We start from the raw sequence: 14,946 nt of genomic DNA on the forward strand, positions 1-14,946 counted from the left end.
AAGAATAAACTCTGTGAAGGAGACTATGCCAAAATACAACCATGCAACAAAATATGTTCAACTACCAGTATTTAGTTTTTCTTCTTTTTGTGTGGTTTTACAATTTTTCACTTTATTCACTTATGTAAAGAGAAATGATTATAAATAATCTGTCCCTAGACCTATTTCTGCCAAGACCTAGGACCTCCCTGGTGTCCCACAGTGATGGGCATCCTGGTTGCAGACTAGGTGATTGTGTGGACTTGTGGGCTTGCACCAGTGTGGTGGGAAGGCAATTTGGTTTCTCAAGCCCAATCCAACGGAATAAGCTGAGAAACCTACAACTTGTACACAGATTAAGCTCTCATTCCAATGGAAAAACAGGAGTTGAGGATGAGGAAACAGATGTGGAATTGGGATGGGGGAGGGAACATTCAGGGGGAGGGCCTCAGGTGACTGTGGGTCAGCCAGGGAGGGAGTACAGGTGGAGTGAAGGTCATTGAGGAAGCCCGGGCCCGGGAGTGAGAAAACCCACCATCCACACACCTGCCCGATGCAGCCTTCAGAAATGCCCTTGACTTCCAATTTTCAACCTAAACCGGGTAGGTGGTCAGCTCGTGTCTGTAAGAGTCCCTGGCGCTTAGCAGATGCTCACCAATCTGAAATGTTGTCCCACTTGTCCCCATCAGACCTTTGCTCTCTCCTTTGTCTCCTGGGTCAAGGGTCTGGGCCAAGTGACAGCCCCCACCCCTCTGCTCCAGCTCCAGGACGCCAGAGGAAAGTCCCTCATTTTCCTTAAGTCTCGCTGCACCATCCCTGTCAACTTTATTTCCATTTTACAGAGGACAGGCCGGAGGCTGGGAGGGGCAGCCGGATTAGAGGACAGGTCTCCCGGCTCCAGGATCCGCGCTCCTCTCTCTGCAGCATCTGGCATCCCGCCGAGGGCGCGGGTGGCCGGCGGGGCCGTGGTTGTGGGGCTGTCCCTGCTCCTCGGCGCCTCCTCCCTCCCCGTCCCCCACCCGCACCCCTCCCTCCCTCCCCGCGCCACCCCGCCACCCGCGCTACCGCGCGCCTCCACCCGCTCCTCCCCGTGGCCCGGCTGTGCGCGGAAGCTGCGGCTCGGCGAGGGCAGGCGCGGCGCGTACGGCCGGCGGAGGCGACAGCGACCAGGCACAGGGGGTCCGGTGCGGGGAACCGGGCTCAGCCCCGGCCAGCGCGAGCCGCGGCCCTCGTCCACCCGAGGCCGGCCTGGGGGGCCCGCAGGGCGCGCGGAGCGCCGAGTGCGCGTCGGGCTGGGCCCCGCACCCCGGCGCAGGAGCGCGGGCGCGGCGCGGCGGAGCGCGGGGCATGGAGCCGGCCCCGGAGCCCCCCGCGAGGACCCGGCCGCCACCGCCCCCAGCCGCCCGCCCCGCGCCCGCCCCCGCCGCGCCCAGGCCTCGCTCGCCTGCCGAGGTGGAGGGCCGAGGCCCGGAGGGGCTGCTGCGGCGATCCGGGTCGGGTTATGAGGGCAGCACCAGCTGGAAGGCAGCCTTGGAGGGTAAGAGCCTAGCGACCCTCCATCACCCCCCCCCCCCGCCCCTTGGCCCGGGGACCAGGGTAGGGGACCCGGGAGGCGGGTCAGAGTCACCTTGGCCAAGGAGGGGAGGACGGAGCGCCCGGGGGATTGACTTCAGGGCCCTCAGATGCCACATGGTGGAGGGGGTGGGGGATGTAGCTAGGGACCACCTCTGGTTACAACCTGGACCCTACCTAGACAGCTAACTTATCTTTGACCTTGGGAGCAGGTTTCATGCTCTGAGCCCCAATCTCCTCCAGAACTGAGGCGGGGGGTCAGCTACTGAGCGGCTCTCATCTGATGGGCATGTTGAGAGGGCGGCTGAAATCTGTAGTAGTGGAAAGGTTTGGGCAAAGTGACAAAGGCTGTAAGCCCAGAGATGGTGCCCATGCCCCGTGGGAAGTTGGGTGGGGGGAGGGTGCTGGTGGTGATGGGGACACATAGGGAGAGGAGATGTCGAGAATATGCTTTAGGCTCTTCCTTGCAAGGTCATGAGTGCCACATACCCCTTCCAGTCAGATGGGCTCAGGGAGTGGCCCCTGGCTAGGGGGTCACTAGTACAGTACAGTCACTAGTACAGTACACTAGTACAAGGAGCAGTAACCAAGTGGAAAATAGATTTCAAGTTCATGAGTTCTTCTGGAAAACTTTGTGGCCCCTGGTGGTGTGTGGTGTGGGAGGTGCTGCAGCTGGCATGGGAGAGCGCTGGCCTTCTGGGTCCTCCTGACATCCCTAGTCCAAAGGCTGAGGATCTGGGCAGTATTAACCAGGGAAGCCCAGAGCCAGGGTCACCCAACCCACAGGGACAGAGTATTAGAACAGAAAGGCTTCCTGGAGTAGGTGATGTCAGGTGTGGAGAGAAGACAAGGTGCGCCAGACTCAAGGACTGACACATTCAGGGGCCAGAGGGCCAGGACTAGCTTGTCCCTTGTGTCAAACTGAACTCTGGAGTACTAGGATGGGGGGAGGGGTGGGAGGAGATGAATCTGGAGGGCCCAGACTGCGGATGGCCACCCAGACCTTGCCAAAGAGTTGGACTTCGTTCGGCAGGCGGTGTTGAGAGGTTTTAAGCCTAGAATGAGCCAGTGGATTTGCCCTTGGAAGAGTGGCCAGGTCAGTGAGGAAGGTGGGGTGGTGGTCGGTGGGGGGGTGGTTGAGGTGGGCGAGGTGGGCGAGGCCTAGCCATTACTTGCCAGCGCAGGTGCCTTTTCACGGAGGGAGAGGTGGACGCAGGAATGCCAGCTTTCAACCCAGAGGCTAGAGGGCCAAGGGTGTGGACGAACTCTGCGCTGACTCTGGAGGGAGGGCCAGTCCGAGGCCTGGACGGTGATCTGGGACAAAGGAAGCAGAGATGTTGGATCACGGAGTAGAAGAGCCGTTGCAAGCTGGGAAGAGTTGAGCTGAATAAAGGTGGACAAACCCCTCTCTCTGCCGGGCATTGTTGGGTTTGCCTGTGATCCCTGCTTCCCTCCCGCCCAAGTTATTTCTTGAAGAAGTTGCTCACACCTTTTGCGGGTATGTCTTCATTCACTCCTGAGCGCTCCTGCAGGGTCTGCCCTAACCTAACGCCAGCCCCCTGATGGTTAGGACCACTTCAGGGGAGATATGGCCTCTTCAATGCCTCTCTGGCTTGCTGGTTCCTATTTTACCTCCTGCCCCGACTTTGACCCATTTTGCTTCCTGCTCCTCGCTGGCGCTGGGCCAGCCACCTGCAGTTAGGCTGAAGAAGGCAGGAAAATGGCCCAATGACTGGCTCCTCTACCCCGGCAGAACCTAGCCGCTCTGTGCTTTGTGCCTACTTGTGTCCAGCCTTCCAGCCTTGTCTTGCCTGTCCCAGTGTGGCTCTTTACCAGGTTTGGCTCTGCGTCTCCTGCCACCTCTGGTTCTCCCCATGGGCTCCCAGCAGCTGCCCACCCTTGATGCCTGTGGTCCTCGAGGGCTCAGCATCTGCAGCTTATGGACGTTTATTTACTTTTTTTTTTTTTTTTTTAAGTAGGGTCCGTGCTCAGTGCAGAGCCCAACATGGGCTTGAACTCGCCACCCTGAGATCAAGACCTGAGCTGGGATCAAGAGTTGGTAGCTCAACTGACTGAGCCACCGGCATGCCACACCCCCACTCCACCCCCCAGCCATGGACTTTTTCTATAGTAGTTTTAGCATCTGGGGTCCGAGTCCAGGGTGTTCTCCTCTACTGGTGCTCTGAGGGTCTGCTGGGTGTTGCCTTGACCCTCCCATCTCCTGCCAGAAGAGGGACGCTCAGGGACTGGGACTGGTCTCTCCAGGGTGTCACCCTGTGGGCAGAAATCATAGGATTTGGACTGAGGCAGGTTGGTGAGGCACAAAGAACACAAAGTCTGGAGTTGGGTAAACTCACCTTCCACCACCATGGGCTAGCAGCTTTTCAATTGAGCCTCAGTTTCCTTATGTACCAAGCTAGTTAATGATTTCCACCTCTCAGGGCCACACAGAGTGGTAGGCTGTGCAGGTGACCCCTCTCCCCAGCTCTCTGCGCCTGTGATGAGGGAGCTCAGATGAAACACTTGGACTTCTGGTCTACCTACCTTGAGTTGGCTTCCCCAGTCCAGACTGAAGTCCGTGTAATGAGCCCAGTTGGCTGACACGGAGAAACACCCGTGATGGGATGACGGGTCTGCGGGTCTGGGAATGAAGGGCTGTGCGGCCCTTGCTTAGCCAAGTACCTGTCTTGAGATAAGTGGGAGATTTTTGGACTTGACCAAGCTAAACATTAAGGGGTCCTGAGCTCCTTTATTTCCAAGCAACTGACATCACAGAAGCATGTGTTGTGTGCCGGAGCCCGGGCTGGGGGCTTTCACGATACTGTCCCATTTAATCCTCACACATACCCTGCTGGGGCTGGTGAGTGTTCTGCAGATGAGGAAACAGATTTGGAGGGGTCAAATGTCTTGCCCAAGGACGCAGGTTGGTTGCTAAGGCGTGTCTGCCACAAAGCCCCCCTGCCCTGAGAGTTCTTGTTTCATCCCGCGTGGACCAAGGATTCTGGGCTTTGTGAGGCTCGTTGGACAAAACTGAAGTGTGTTTGGGACGTGTGTAGCTCTCCTGCCCATGCTCCCCTGCCACCTCCAGCGTGGACACTTTTTCCTTCCTCACGGGTTAAGTGAAATGGAGAACTTCTTCAATTTAAACCAGGATTAGAGCTCAGGACTCCATGACTTTTCTTAGGTGAACAATTAGCTCTATAAATAGAAAACCAAACAGAAGTTCTTCTGACCAAGACTTCTCTCCTGGTGGCTGTTCACTTTTCCTTCCACCTGCCCCCCAGCCAAGGGGGAGGGGCTGGGAAAGATGACCCAGAGCTTCGGCCTGGGTTCTAGAAAGACTGGGGGTGACTGGAGATGGGGATATTTCTGGTATCGGGTGGGATGGAGAAGAGTGGCCTGGGGGGGGGGTATGACAGGGGACGGAGTGATTCTGCATATCGCCAGGCTATAGATTTTCCAGAGCTCACCGATTCTGAATTTTTAATGTTGAAAGTTTCTTGATTAGGCATCAACCCACAACTTCCTGATCAAAACCACACACATGCATTTAGCAAAGTCTTTTAAAAATTTAAAAATTACCAAACTCTACATTTGATAGTTTCAAAGAGTCACGACTATGCTCACCAGACTGTGGCTCTGATAACTGAGAAAGGTCAGCGGTGAGTCTCTTCTGGGCCCTGGATGTGAGGGTGAGGGGACATCTGTCTGGGTTGGGAGCCAGATTCTCAGCGGGCCCTGCTGACATGACGTTTAAATCGCCGACCTTTATAAACACAAGTTACTGCGTCCTCCAAGTCCGACTATTGTGGACCATTGCCTAGAAGGAATGATAATTGAGTTAGACACGTCTTATGGCTTGAACAGTATCTCCCCCTGCTCTCCCAAAGAGCTGTGTTGAAGAAGCTGAACCACCAGCTCCTGAGAATGAGACCTTATTTGCAAATATGGTCACTGCAGCTGTGACCAGTGAAGACAGGCTCATGCTGGAGTGGGTATGCTCCTAATCCCATAGGACTAGTGTCCTTATAAGATGACAGTCACATAAAGACAGAGACACCCAGGGAGAAGGTTGTGGGGTGAAGAAGGCAGAGCCAGGAATGAGGGGACCGCAAACCAGGGATGAGGAAGGTCACCAGCAAACCCTCAGAAGACGGGAAAAAGCGAGCAAGGACTTCCTTCACCTTTGGAGGGACTTCGGCCCTGCTGGAGCCTTGAATGGGGGCTTGTGGCCTCCAGAAGTGGGAGACAAGAAATTTCTGGTGTTGTAAGTCATCTAGTTTGTGGGGTTTGTTACCGTAACCCTAGGAAATGAATACAACCTTGTTTTGGATCGTCCGGCCCCATAGCCATCCTCTGTGAGGGCAGCAGTGAGCAACGAGTGGGGACTCCCTCGAGTGTCCTTTTTCTGTCCCCGGTGCTGTGTCCGGAGCCGTTGTCCCCAGGAAAGAATGAAGAGCTCTTCGGTTCTGGTGGCGTTGGAGAAGCATATGCAGAGTCCCAGCACATTTTTCCTCTTTCCTTCCGGAAGCCCGCTGATACGACAGTAAAGGGATTTTTAAAAGGACGTACGGACAACAAGAAGAAAGAAGACAATAGCAATACAGTTGGGAGTTAGGAATCAAGGATGAGTAGCAACTGCTTCCACTGACCTGAGAAGGCTCGGAAAGCAAAGGAGCAACCTGAGTCACAAGCAGGGGCCCCCGAAGTATGGAGATGGGGGGCACCAGTCATCATGGCAGTGAGTGAAGAGAGGGCTGGAACAGGAGGGCTGGTTGAACATTTTAGAAAGGGTTCAATTGTGAGGTTCTCTTCCCAGCCCTGGTAGGAGCCTGGAGCTAAACTTGAGAGAGGGTCTCTAGAGGACAGGACATTTGGGGACAAAAAATTAAGGGGACATTTACATAATGAATGCTTAGGATGACCTCCCAGCCTCTCCTGGTTAAGCCCACACTCTTCAGGAGGGAAACAGAAGAGTCTTCACCAGGAACTCTGGCCCACCTGAGAAGAAAACCCCCAGAAGGTTAGCACTCACAGCACCTTGAGGACCAGCCCAGCCTGGTCACTCTGCCGGGACCCCACAGCCGATTAAGCCCCTCCCTGGTCTCGGAGGCTCCAATGGACTCTTTCCTCCTGCCTTAACCAGGAGCAAATCACCAAGCATCTCCTGACATCTGAGGAAACTCAACAACATGGAAACTAGAGCCCAAAACAAATGAAGAGAAAAAAAGAAAAAAACAATTTAGAGGAAAAAAGAGACTATGCAGGGAGGAATAAGCTTTCTGCCCACCTTTCCTCTCCTTCTCCTCCTCCAAAAAACCATCAGTAATATCCTCAAAGAGGTAAGAGAAAACATGGCATCATTTTTGAAAAAGATTTTTTATTTATTTTATGGGCAGTGGGGCAGAGAGAGTCCCGGGCAGACTGTGCTGAGCACGAGCGTGGAGCCTGAGGTGGGGCTGGGTCTTACCGCGCTGAGGTCAGGACCTGAGCCAAAACCAAGTCAGACGCACAACTGACTATACCACCCAGGAGCTCCGGTATGGCGTCATTTAAAGCAGGATGCTCAGGCTGCTGGCAAAGGGAGATTCTAAGGTGGCGGCGAGCTAAGGCAAAATCAGACTGTCGCAGCAGAAGGTTCTGGGGGCCGCTGCTTCAAGAGCATTGTTATGGACTGGACGTTCATGTCTCCCCGTGTGTCAATCAGCAGATGAAGGGATAAACAACAATAGTAAATACACATATATGCGTATATACGTATGCATATATTCATACAATGGAATATTACTCAGCCATAAAAAGGAATGTCATTCTGCCACATGGTACAACATGGATGAACCCTGGAAACATTAAGGGAAATAAGTCAGACACAAAAGGGCAAATATTGTATGATTCCACTCTTATGAAATCTCCAGAATAGGCAAATTCACAGAGACAGAAAGTAGATTAGAGGTAACCAGGGGCTGGGGGAGATGGCAACCAGGAGTGAAAGCTAAATCAGTACTGAGTTTCTGTTTGGGTGGTGAGAAAGTTTTGCAAAGAAACAGTGGGGATAGTCGCACAACATCATGAATGGAATTAATGCCACTAACTGTGCACCTAAAAATGGTTTAAAAAGGGGGCGCCTGCGTGGCTCATTGGGTTAAAGCCTCTGCCTCCGGCTCAGGTCATGATCCCAGGGTCCTGGGATCAAGTCCCACATTGGGCTTTCTGCTCAGCGGGGAGCCTGACTGCCCCCTCCCCCCCGCCTGCCTCTCTGCCTGTTTGTGATCTCTGTCTGTCAAATAAATAAATAAAATCTTTTAAAAAATCGTTAAAATGGCAACTTTTAAGTTATGTCTATTTTATGACATTAAGAAAAACCTAAATAGGGGCAGTCCTTAATGGCTCAGTCCATTAAGCTCAGGTCATGATCCCAGAGTCCTGTGATCGAGCCCTGTGTGGGGCTCCCGGCTCAGCAGGAAGCCTGCTTCTCCCTCTGCCCCTCCCTCTGCTTGTGCTCTGTCTGTCTCTCTCTCTTACTTGATCTCTCTCTCTCAAGCAAATAAAATCTTTTAAAAAAAGAGAGAAACTTAAATAGAGTCGATGTCTAAAATCTAAAAGGGTTCTTCCATTAAAAAGAAAATAAAAATTTTCAGTGATAACAAAAAATATATAAAAATTAAAAAGGGGGAAGGCAGGGGATCAGGGGAGGTTTTGTGAAGAGGATGGAAGGTGGAGGCAGGGCGGGATTCCAGAGGTAGGAGTGGAGAAGAGCTCTGGGGGCAAGGACTCAGCCCTTTGGGCTGTGAGGATGGGCTGGGTCATTTCAGCGTGAAACCGGGAGCAGGTAGAGAAGCAGCAGGAGGCAAGAACTGGAAAGCTCTTTGGCCCAGAAGGCAGCAGAAGGCAGCGCAGAGGCTCGGGGGAAGTGTTTTAGGCCGTGGGGTCATGGATTCTGACCTGTGCCCCAGAACGGCAGCAGCCTGGCTTCAGTGAGCGGCAGATTCCCGCCGAGGGCTTGGGAAACCTCAGCCTGCTGGGCCAGGGTTCCCTGGTATCAGGACCCGGGGTTTGGCAGTGGGGCGTGGTGGTGGGGTGGGTGGCCGGGCACTGAACCGCTCCTTTCTCTCCTCAGACACCACCACACGTCTCCTGCTGGGGGCCATCGCAGTCCTTCTGTTCGCCATCCTGGTGGTGATGAGCATCTTGGGTGAGCATGTGCAGGCTGAGAGCACCCACCTCGTCAAACTCGGGTCTCACTTGGTAAAGAAAGGTTCCAGACATACCACATATTCCGCGGGGCCCAAAGCCTAGAAAACATTGTGCTGTTTCTAGGTGAGAGTTGAGCCTAAAATAATATATTTACACGACGATTTTCTGTGTCCCCTTTACTCTCTGTGTCCCCATGTGGGGGCGTGGCTGGGTGGCTTCAGTGCCATTCTGTACGTGCTTCGAGGACGCAGAGCCAGCTTGAGGTGAGTGAGACAGGCACCGCTTCTTGGAGGAGATGGTTTGGGGACAATGGCCTGTAAAGATCGCATTCATTCATTTAACGAACATTCGTGGAGCCCTGCTGTGTGTTAGGCCCCCTAAATGCAGAGGATAGAAAACAAAAAAAGAAAGGATGAATGGGACACCATCTCCCTCCCCTGCCCAGTAAGGAGGCATCATGGCTACAGGGCTCCCCCTGGGGGGACCGAAAGGGAGAAAGGAATAAAGAGACGGAACCCTTCAAGGACAGGCAAGGCTCTAGGACTGGGAGATTGGGCTGCTTTTTATGGATTCAAGTCCAAGTGTGTGGTGCGTTCCGAAGGGTTTGCAAAGTGGTTTCAGTGCCTCTGTCTTTAATCTTTGAGAAGCACCCAGAGGCGGGCGCCGTGGAAGGGGAGAGAAGTCCAGTGACAGTTTTAGCTCCCACCAAATCCTCCCCTTCGGGCATGCACATTAATCAGGGGGATCTGTGAGCATTTAGAAAAGAATGTGGTGACCACCGGTGCCAGCTTGGATTCATCTAGAATAATCAAGACAAATTAGATGGGTTTCCTTTTGTCCTCGCGCTAGGTGGGGAGATCAGAGCAATGCGAAGAGAGAGTGTATTGTGATTTCCATAAAGCAGCTGAAATGTACCCACGCCATGGGCAAGACTCCCAGTGGTCCTGCGCTCACTGAGCAGACAGGCTGGACTGTCGATTATTCGACTGGGGTCGGTGTGGCTGTAGGTCTCTCAGGGCTGGGGTACCACGGGCCAGTTCTTGGCTCTGTCCCTGTCTACACTGTAATCAAACACTTGTACGGAAACAAAAAGATGCTGATGGAGTTTGTCAGTGATACAAGGATGCTCAGGGTGACAGATGAAGGGTGCTTAATATGAGAGGTGGGAAAAAAAATCAAGACTATAATCTATCTTTCAAAATGCAAATGGGCCAACTTGAATGAGATAAAGGTGGAAGAAATAAAAATAAGACCTTTGGACGGATTTAAAAGGTGACCGACACCTGTTCTGGACACAGGGGAGAGCTGGCTTAGAAACAGATCCCAGGAAAACAATCGAAGGGTGTGTTCCGCCCGCCCAGGGAAGCGCACGTCTGCACGTACCCGCCGATTCCTTTCCTGGAAGCGGTCTGCAGACTGGCAAGCTGGCAGCCGCTGGAAGGAGTGTGGCCGTCACTGTTGCTGGGGCTGGGGCCACAACTGGCATGTTCCAGTCTGTTCTGGGGGCAGCATTTGGGTGCCGATGTGGACACATTGCAGTGAGCCAGGCAGGATGGAGAAGAGTGTGGACAGCGTCCCCTGCAAGAAACTGTGGAAGAGAGGGTGTCTGTTTAAACCTGGACGAGGGGAGGCTGGTGAAGGTGGGCCGGGCTTGCCCTGGGTCACTCAGAGGCCGATCCTAGGTCTGTATGGCTGGGTCCCAGAGAGGCAGGCTGGGACTCAGACCTGAGAAAGAACTTGACAGCAGCTCAGTAGTGGACCAGGTTGAACTGTTAGCTAATGAGGGTGTGGCCAATGAGATCAGACCCTTGGAGCCTGCCGAGGGTTCCCACTGTGGAGAGCGTGTACACGTGGCCTCCAGGTCCTTTCTAAATCTGTGTTTCTGGGCTTACATGCCCCAGGGAGTCTGGGGAGAGAGAGGAGCTCTTAACCCAGGGCTGAATCTGCTGGCACTTCCCCTTGGCGGTCACACCCCTGCCGATCTCCCCAGTCTCCCTGTTTATTGGGTCACCAACCTTCTCCCCCGCCGGGCACTGTGAGAAGGGCTCGCCTAGGGAGACGGCTGTCCAAGGCACCCCCGGAGGGCACCAGCGTTCGGCAGGTGGAGGAGCGCTGGGTCACCGAGTGGGATTCCTGAGGCGGGAGCCAGGCATGCTGTCAGATGCTGAGTCCGTCCCCCCACCCCCGTCTCCCCTGCAGCTTCCAAGGGCTGTATCAAGTGTGAGGCACCCTGCCCGGAGGACTGGCTGCTCTACGGAAGGAAGTGCTACTTCTTTTCTGAGGAGCCGAGGGACTGGAACACAGGCAGGCAGTACTGCCATACCCACGAGGCTGCGCTGGCTGTGATTCAGAGCCAGAAGGAGCTGGTGAGCGCTGGGCCGGGGGCGACCTCTGGGGACATCCCCACTCCTAGGGTGTGGCGTCCCGTGTGACATGTTTCCAGAGCATGCACAGCATGGGGTATCCTGGTGAACCCCGTGGGGTCTGAGCACCTCTCCAAGGGGCTCCTGTTTCCACCGCCATGGTGAAGGCCAACGATTTCAATCCAAGGCTGGCTTGCTGAACCCAGCTCAGTATCCTAAAGTGTGAGCATCACCAATTATAAATGCCCTTGTGAATGAGGAACACACTGGCACCTTCTACGCGTCCAAATCAGGGCGTGAGCTCCTGCTGAACACCCAAAACAGTTTTCTCAGTAGGAAAGCGAAAGAAACACAATGAATGAGTCTGTTGATCCATTTTGGATTTTGAGGGTAACAGTGGTATGGCAATCCAAAATGGCAGGTGATCTCCAAGTCACTTCTGCTTGTCTCTGATACACAGTGTAGTATCTCCCTGCTGCAGAGAAGGCCAAGAAGCCAAATGAATGTTGCAGTTTGTCCCAAATAATCCATTAAGTGGGCAATCCCAGGCTTCCTGCCAATCAGGAACACTGAATGGTTGGCTGGACCACAGAGCTGGGAAGACAAACCTTGTCCAAGGCTTCTTGGTCCAGTGAGCACGCTTGCAACTGCTGGGAGAGGGGTCAGCGTGAGTGCTGGGCACTCGGTGACCCTAGTTCCTTATTTGCAGGACGCAGTGAGGGATCCCCCTTTCAGGGTCTCTATATCCCGGGAGCCAATCTTCTCAGCTGAGGTTAGTCCAGGGATGTATGAACAGTTAGGAAACCATAGATGACTTGGGTTTCCCTCTTTCCTTGATACAGGAATTTATGTTCAAGTTCACACGGAGGGAGCCCTGGATTGGCCTGCGCAGAGTCGGGGATGAATTCCACTGGGTCAATGGCGACCCGTTTGACCCGGACACGTGAGCTGAGGCTTCATCTTCTGGCTGCTGATCTTAGGCTAGGGGAGGCCTGGCCCCCCGGACACAGCCTCCTGAGGGAGAACCAGTGGGTTTGTGCTAGCTAGAGCTCTAACCTCCAGGGTCAGCAGCGTGTGACCGAGAGAATGATAATGAAGATGACTTTACTTCTCTCCCTCTCCCCTAATGTCCAGCCTGGTTTGGCGGCTCCACTGTATGTAATCATCAGAGCTTCCTGCTGTGGGGCCCAGGCTCTTTCCATCTTGTGGCTCCCCGCCTGGGGAGTGGCTCGTCTGCGTGGCTCCATGTGGCTCAGAGGAGAGGGAAGACATGCCCCGGATGTCCCTTGGTGTTGGCCAGAACTTAGCCCCACGAACACAGCTGCCTGCTGGGGAGGGTGGGGATGGAGCCTCTATTCCGGGCAGCTGGTGTTGCCTAAACATTAGTCCTACGGAAGAAAGAGGCTCTGACGCCAGGGTACCGTGAACACTCCCTTAGAGAAAACAGCACCTGAGGGTGCTGGCGGTGTGAGCCGTGGTCGGATTGCTTGTGTGACCCAAGCGGTGTGGACGTGAGAGTGTGGTGGGGTGGCAGGTGTGCGATGACAGGGACTGGTTTGTGGGGTGCTGGTGGCAGGGGACGTGGGTGGTGGGGGTGGTGACTGTGTGTATGGGGGGAGCAGTCCAGGCTTAGGGGAGTACGGTAGGGGGCATACAGGGAAACAAGAACCTCAGTTTCTAGTCCAGCCCCAAGGCTGGAAGCATAGGCCCTGAGATGCTGAGGGGTGGGGTACAGCCTGCTCACCTGATGATGATGATGCAGGAGGGTCCCCAAGGCAGGAGAAGTGGGAGGCACCCAAGACCCCCAGCCCTCCACCATGGCCGGGAGCTGGTGATCAGCTACCTTCTCATCCAAGGCGGGCTTAGGGCTTAGCCTTCAGGTTGCGAGCAATGTCAGCATCTTCCCTCCTGGCTCCTGTGCCCTTCGTTGTGCACCCCCTCTTTGTCCTCATTGTTTCTTCCTTTTTTTCTTTTTCCTTTTCGTGCCTTCATCCCAGATCTATCCTTAGAGCTGCTGAGAAGTCTTGCACTTTCTGCCTCTCTCTCTCTTCTTCTGGAAGCTTCCCGCTCCCTGAACCTGGGAGAGCCCTGGAGGCTGGGGTCCCCAGTGTGCTCACCATCTGCCAACCAGAGGACCTTTAGGAGTGTTGCTCTGGAGGTCCTGCCTGGCACCCCCTCTTGAGGTCATTCTGGTGCCCTCTTGTGAGACACTGACTCCAGCCCTGGCAGGGATGTCAGGTCAGGGTGACTGAACAAGGTTGAGGAGAAATCTTGAAATTCAAAAGGAAATGATTTTAGGTAGAAAGAACCCCCATCCCCCACACCTACTGATGACATCAGCCAACGCCAGGGTGAGTCAGGTCCGCCCCTGTGAGATAGTTTCATTCGGCTCATCTCTGCTGGGCTCTTCCTGTGCTGGACGCTGGGTGCTGTAGGGGAGCCCAGATGAGGGGGCATGGAGCCCACTGTGTGGGTGCTGACCGCCTGGGGGACAGGCAGGGACAGACGGACATAGGCCTTCATGTCCCACGGTGCAGGCAGCTGCTGTGGGGAGGGAAGCTGGGTAGAGGGTGGTCCTGACCCAGATTCTGACTCATGGGACTTGTGAGCTGACTGGAAGGCTGTGGAAGCAGGATGGGAAAGCACAGGGCATGTTCAGGAGACGTCTGTGGGCATGCTCAGGATGGCTGGAGCCGTGGTGCACACAGTAGGCAGACAATGGGGGGACACATTACAAAGTTCTGTAGGGGCTAAAGGTATTAGAAGGTGGATCCAGAGGGAGAGACAGGTCGCAGGGCCTCCAGGGCCACCCAAAGACGGGCTACGTGTGCCAGGTTGTAAGCGCCTGCTCTCTTGTCTTCTGGCCACAGATTCTCCATCTCGGGCCTGGGAGAGTGTGTCTTCGTGGAGCCCACCAGGCTGGTGTCAACCGAGTGTCTGATGACCCGGCCCTGGGTGTGCAGCAAGACGGCCTACACGTGAGCTGGGTCAGGCCAGAGGCGGGCCTCCAGCCGGGCTCCGAGACCGGCCTGGCCCCAGCTCGTCTCCACAGTGAAGCAGTGGAGGGTGCCCTCCACCCCCGGCCCCTGGTCCAGGTCCCACAGCCCTGGCTCCTAGTCTCCTTGGCCCAGGCAGGTCCTGCGGCTCAGCCGTCAAATCCCACGTGCTCAGTAGTGTAGGCATTCCCAAGACACACACACGCACACGTATACACGCCTGCACAGGCATGCACACAGTCCCTTCTCAAGTTCAGAGTCCACTCTTGGTCACCCCAAGTCCCTCCCTGGCCCTGCGCTGGAACGTGTCTCCCCCACGCGGCCCTGGTGCTTGGAGGAAGAGTGGGCGCTGACGAAGACCGCGTTTCTGTCTGCACTGTCACTTCTCCCCTGGGATCTGGGGAGGCCAGGAGGTGGGCTTCCCCGGCCCCCTCTATCCACCCTTTCTGCCTGGCCCGGGGTTCTCAGGCAGGCCCCTGCTGTGTCTGTGGTGCTGTCATGTTGGTCACTGACAGAATAAAGAGATGACTGGCATCCAGAGGAATCGGCTGCCTTTGTTCCAGGGTCATGGGTTGGGGGGGGTGGGGAGCAGAGGCACACATCTCTGGGGGCATGTGTGTGGGGAGCCACCACTGAGATGCACCTGATCTAGCATGGCGGGTGACGATGTGTAGGAGCTGAGGACCAAAACCCATTCTGTGGCCTCAGGACCACTTAATGTGGCAGGGCTGCCGAGTTATTCTTAGATGGCTCGGGGGTGTGCTCTGTCTGGGTCCTTCATTACTATTCAACTCAATATGACAAATGTTTATTCACATCACACCTAACACGTGCCAGACACC

At 55.0% G+C, this 14,946-nt stretch overlaps 1 protein-coding gene across 1 annotated transcript; it reads left to right on the forward strand.

The window, feature by feature from the left end:
* Positions 1 to 1,044: 1,044 nt before the first annotated feature.
* On the forward strand, positions 1,045 to 14,638 carry CLEC2L (C-type lectin domain family 2 member L). The gene is made up of 5 exons (XM_047695619.1): positions 1,045 to 1,516; positions 8,669 to 8,743; positions 10,945 to 11,111; positions 11,951 to 12,051; positions 13,979 to 14,638. The coding sequence occupies exons 1-5, from the start codon at positions 1,327 to 1,329 to the stop codon at positions 14,088 to 14,090; spliced, it is 645 nt and encodes a 214-aa protein (XP_047551575.1). The 5' UTR covers positions 1,045 to 1,326; the 3' UTR covers positions 14,091 to 14,638.
* The last annotated feature ends 308 nt before the right edge of the window (positions 14,639 to 14,946 follow it).

The sequence above is a fragment of the Lutra lutra genome, chromosome 11, assembly GCF_902655055.1.
Source record: "Lutra lutra chromosome 11, mLutLut1.2, whole genome shotgun sequence".
NCBI lineage: Eukaryota > Metazoa > Chordata > Mammalia > Carnivora > Mustelidae > Lutra > Lutra lutra.

Coding starts and splice junctions, on each gene's coding strand:
- CLEC2L (XM_047695619.1), top strand. CDS start 1,327: ATGGAGCCGGCCCCGGAGCCCCCCGCGAGGACCCGGCCGCCACCGCCC. Junction 1,517..8,668: donor CTGGAAGGCAGCCTTGGAGG/GTAAGAGCCTAG, acceptor TTCTCTCCTCAG/ACACCACCACACGTCTCCTG. Junction 8,744..10,944: donor GGTGGTGATGAGCATCTTGG/GTGAGCATGTGC, acceptor TCTCCCCTGCAG/CTTCCAAGGGCTGTATCAAG.